General features: G+C 44.3%; 1 protein-coding gene across 1 annotated transcript in view; it reads right to left on the bottom strand.

The window, feature by feature from the left end:
- Positions 1-477: 477 nt before the first annotated feature.
- The window catches only part of CUNH12orf56 (chromosome unknown C12orf56 homolog), a 54,866-nt gene continuing 50,818 nt past the window's right edge, over positions 478-4,525 (bottom strand). The window contains exons 12-13 of the mRNA XM_031350063.1: positions 3,056-3,234; positions 478-652 (exon numbers count right to left, since the gene is read on the bottom strand). Coding sequence (XP_031205923.1) covers positions 526-652; positions 3,056-3,234 — 306 coding nt within the window. The 3' untranslated portion in view covers positions 478-525. The remainder of the gene's footprint in view (positions 653-3,055; positions 3,235-4,525) is intronic.

Raw genomic sequence — 4,525 nt, 5'->3', positions numbered from 1 at the left:
GACTGTGTTTGTGCTGCTTGGTGCTGCATTGTTTTGTTTTGTTTTGCTTTGTTATGGTTGTTATTGTTTGGTTGGTTGTTTTGTTTTGTTTGTTTGTTTCTTCCTGTGGTAGAGATTGAACACATATCTTCACAGATGCTAGGCAGAGACTCTACCTCTGAGTTGCATGCTCTCAGCCCAGACATGGTTACTTAAAAATTAAACTCCACCCCCCTCCAGAGCTGGGTGTGGGGACATACACCTTTACTCCTAGTGTTTGGCAGGCAGAGGCAGAGGCAGAGGCAGAACTCTGTGAGTTTGAGGTTTACAGAGTGAGTTCCAGGACAGTCAGAGCTACACAGAGAAATCCTGTCTCAAGAAAGCAAAAAAAAAAAAAAAAAAAAAAAAAAAAAAGTAAGCCCTCTTAGAGAGGTGTTAGTGAGCATTCACTAGAATCTTTAGAAAGAGAGCTGAACATTCAATAAACCAAAAGGCTGATTCTTTTTCATAGTGACTTCAGTGGATACTTTATACTTCTTATCTCCTCTAACATTTTGTACACTGTTTCTGTTCAATCAACTGCAGAACTTCATGACAGAGCTGAGTGGTGGGCTCTGTAATGGGGTAGCATCCTGGGAGCCTCTTTTCCAAGGCTGTCATGTGAATAAAGTACCTGCAAATCACAGAGAGAAACAGAACACTATTAAAAGTGAGAACTTTCACATTGGCTCATCCAGTAAGCTCACATTCATGGCACAATGTTGGAGGGGTAGGTGTGGGGTGAGGTGGGAGTTGGGGTGGGGGACCCTTAGCCACAGGACGCATCATTTCCTGACTTCCAACCTCCTGAGCTCAGGACTTAAAAAATCTTTACCACGTATGCATTTCAGCATTTCTCTTTATTTGAGGAATTATTAATAATGAATCTGCCACCTACACAGTGACCCACCCAAGTCTATGCTAAGGATTCTGATGGTGGGCCCCTCATACAGTGCACAGCAAGGAGAAGGGGATCAAGCTGAGATAACATACCCAGACCAGGCAAGAGGAAAGAGTAGGGTTTATCTCCCATAAAATATAGGCAGCCTTCAACCACCTCCTTGGGGAGCAGCAAAGAGTGGTTCTCAGCCCTGAGTGAAGACCAGAATCGCTTGGGGTAGCTTTTAAAAACTGTCATTCCCAGATCATACCCCAGGCAAACCAAAACAGAAGGACTACACCTGGGCCAGGTGTTTTTAATTACAGATGATTCTAATGCAAAGTAAGTTAAAGCCATTGATTTAAAAAAAAAACAAACTGACAGACCTGAGTGTCCACAAGAAAAATAAACCAGGGAACTAGGAGGAGAAAGCAGGGGGCATGGAAACCAAAGGGCACACAATCCCCCTGACAGAGTCCTGCTGGGAGCTCCAGGTCCCTACTGCTAACCATTTGTGCCAGCTGCCCTGATTGTTTATACAGTTTATAACTAGGTCTTTTATAATTAGGCTAGGCACGATGGTACATGCCTGTAATTGCTGTGAGTTCAAAGCCAACTTAAGCTACACGGTGAGTTCCAGACCAGCCTGGGCTACACTGTGAGACATTGTCTCAAACTGGAAAAACAGGTGTGTGTGTGTGTGTGTGTGTGTGTGTGCATGCGCGTGCGCGCGTGTGTGTGTGTGTGTGTGTGTGTGTGTGTGTGTGTGATGCTATACATACTACAACATGCTTGGAATATGCTAAATGAAAGACATGGGTCGTGCATTGGACAATTGTCTAGAAGACAGGGTAGGTAAGAGCCAAGAGCTGAGAAGGAAGAGGGATATGTCCACTTAGCAGGCACTGGGTTTCTTTTAGATAATAACATTGTTCTGCGGTTCAATAATTATGGTTGCAAAAACATTGTGAAATGTATTCAGAGCTACCAAATTATATGCTCTAGAGGGGTAAATTTCACGCTATGTCACTTTTTCCTAATGAAATTTTCAAAGGAAGTTAGGGAGCAAGAATGGAGGGGTGCTGGGGCTGATTTGTGGGATCAACTTGAAGCCAAACAAGTCCCTTTTATGGTATCCAGAACGGACCCTCTGATGTAATGCCACATGCAGGAAAAACAGAGTCCACACAAAGGGCTGAATTTCTTCCTTTTGAAGCCAAGATAAAGCTGTAATGTACGCCTCCACATCTTTTTATGTCTCTCTCCGAACCAATGGTGGAGCCGCACTGCCTGAACCCTTCTCATTTAAGGCAAAAACTACCTTAGCTTTTCTTTAACATGAGTTAGTTCAGGCTGTACTGCTGAGTGCTTTGCTGGCCTTTATTTAAAAAGTGCAACCCCTGAGGTACGCAGAGAAGCAGGCTGCCTGAGGAATGCAACCCTGGCTACTGCTGCCTCTTATTGTTCTGCTAGTGACAAGGGAGGCAAAGGGACAGCCAGATAACTCCCCAGTGTGTCTATGTTCCCCTTTCCTGACTGACCCCTCCCTGCAAAACAATCCTTCAACGACTGGCTTGAACTCACAGTTCATGATTTATCACCCCTTCAATAGGGTTTGTTATTCCAAATAAATCATTACACATCTGTGCAACATAGGCTTCGCACAAGAAAGGCAATCAATTCAAGGCAAGTAGCTTCTAGGCTGGAAACACTCCTCAGACAGCAGTGCTTCTTAGAACTGTCCCACATTTCACCTTACCTGTGATCAAATACAGAATTACCAAAAATAAGTGTGGAATTTTCCATCACCATTTAACCCAAGCATCGTCCTGTCGCAAGTAATGTGTGATGTGTTTATAAAAAGATAAAGAGAGGGGAGATATGTTCTATGGAGGTGTAGTCAGGTATGGGGAAGGGGGTCTGCTGAGGCATCCCTTCCCCTTGAGGGACGAGCCACAGGACAGTATAGTATAGAATGGACAGAGCAAGAGCAAGAGAGCAACAGAGGAAGGGACTAGCAGCAGCAGCCTCTTTTATAGTGGGTCAGCACACCTGGCTGTTGCCAGGTAACTGGGGTGGAGCTTAGACAAAATGCTAACAGTAAGGGGCCTTGAAAATGAGCAGTGAGTACTTCAATTTGAATATGCTCTGCCTTACCTGAACTCCTCACGGTGGTCATTCCTGATGTACTCGGCCAGAGCTTTGCTGTGTTGCAGGCAGCTCCTGAGGATGTAAAACTGCTGGTATAACAGAACTGCTTGGCAGGGAGTCAGCAGTTGGATCGAGGCTGAGAGCCCTCTCACCACTCCTTCCACAATCCTGGCCACAAAAGCCATCTAGACAAGGAAAATGTTGTTACATGCATGTAGATGAGGAGTCACCCACACGGGCTGATTCAGCTGCAAGCCTCATCCACAGATCCAAAATGAGTGTGCCTCTGCCACACTTACTCCAATGCCTGTGGGCTATTTCTCCTTGAAATCCTACTCAATACCAAATCACAAACCAAAGAAATTTTAATTTCTTTAGCACCTTGGTTTTTTTTTTTTTTTTTGGTGTTGTTGTTGTTGTTTTCTTTTTTAAAATTACATTTTTGGGGCTGGAGAGATGGCTCAGTGGTTAAAAGCATTGACTGCTCTTCCTGAGGTCTTGAGTTCAATTCCCAGCAACAACATGGTGGCTCATAACCATCTGTAATGGGATCCAATGCCCTCTTCTGGTGTGTCTGAAGACAGCAACCATGTACTCTTATACATAAAATAAATAAAAATTCTTTTAAAAAAATGATTACATTTTTAATCATTTGGGGGTGGCATGTTATGTGTACATGCCTTGGTGTATGTGTGGAAGCCAGCAGACAGCTTGCTTACATCATCTCTCCTACATATGAGTGCCAGGGATTGAATTCAGGTTGTCGGGCTTGGCAAGAAGTACTCATTACATGCTGAGCCATCCCCTAAACTCTCAGTGCCACCATGGTTTTACGAGGTAGAGTAATCAGGGCCAGCTGACAAGCAGGTACAATCAATGATTGCACCCCCCCCCACCAACAGGGCCTTTTTTGTTTGCTTTACAAATATCTCTCATATGGTCTACTTTTGTCTCTACTTGCCACATCCACTCCAGTGGTGTCTGTGTGACAGCAGTCCTGAGGCGAAAAGCTTTAAAGAAGCTAGCCTCCTGGAGCCCTCTTGACATTCCTAACTCAGAAGTGGTCCAGACTTGTCCTTGCAATAGTCGATGGAAGGTCTCCCGTGCTTGCTTTCTGTATCATTTTAAAGATGCCCTCATGGAAGGATTTGACTAAAAGTTAAGCTAAATTGGACATTGCTTTCTGACCTCCACCAATGCTCCAATAACCTAGTCTATGCTGAGCTGAACCTCAGCCTGGAATTTCATAAAGAATATTACCCATTCAGACTAATTGCCTCCAGCATTGTTAGGGAGATAGTGAAGGAGGTTGGGCATTGGAATTTACTGAATAAGAGTTAATTATCGCCTTTAATCCCAGCACTTGGGAGGCAGGCGGATTTTTGAGTTCGAGACCAGCCTGGTCTACAGAGTGAGCTCCAGGACAGCCAGGGCTACACAGAGAAATCCTGTCTCAGAAGAAAAAAAAAAAAAAAA

Source organism: Mastomys coucha, unplaced genomic scaffold, assembly GCF_008632895.1.
Source record: "Mastomys coucha isolate ucsf_1 unplaced genomic scaffold, UCSF_Mcou_1 pScaffold4, whole genome shotgun sequence".
NCBI classification, from domain to species: domain Eukaryota; kingdom Metazoa; phylum Chordata; class Mammalia; order Rodentia; family Muridae; genus Mastomys; species Mastomys coucha.
Note: the sequence above shows the minus strand (reverse complement) of the source record. Positions and strands in the feature narration are given on the sequence as shown.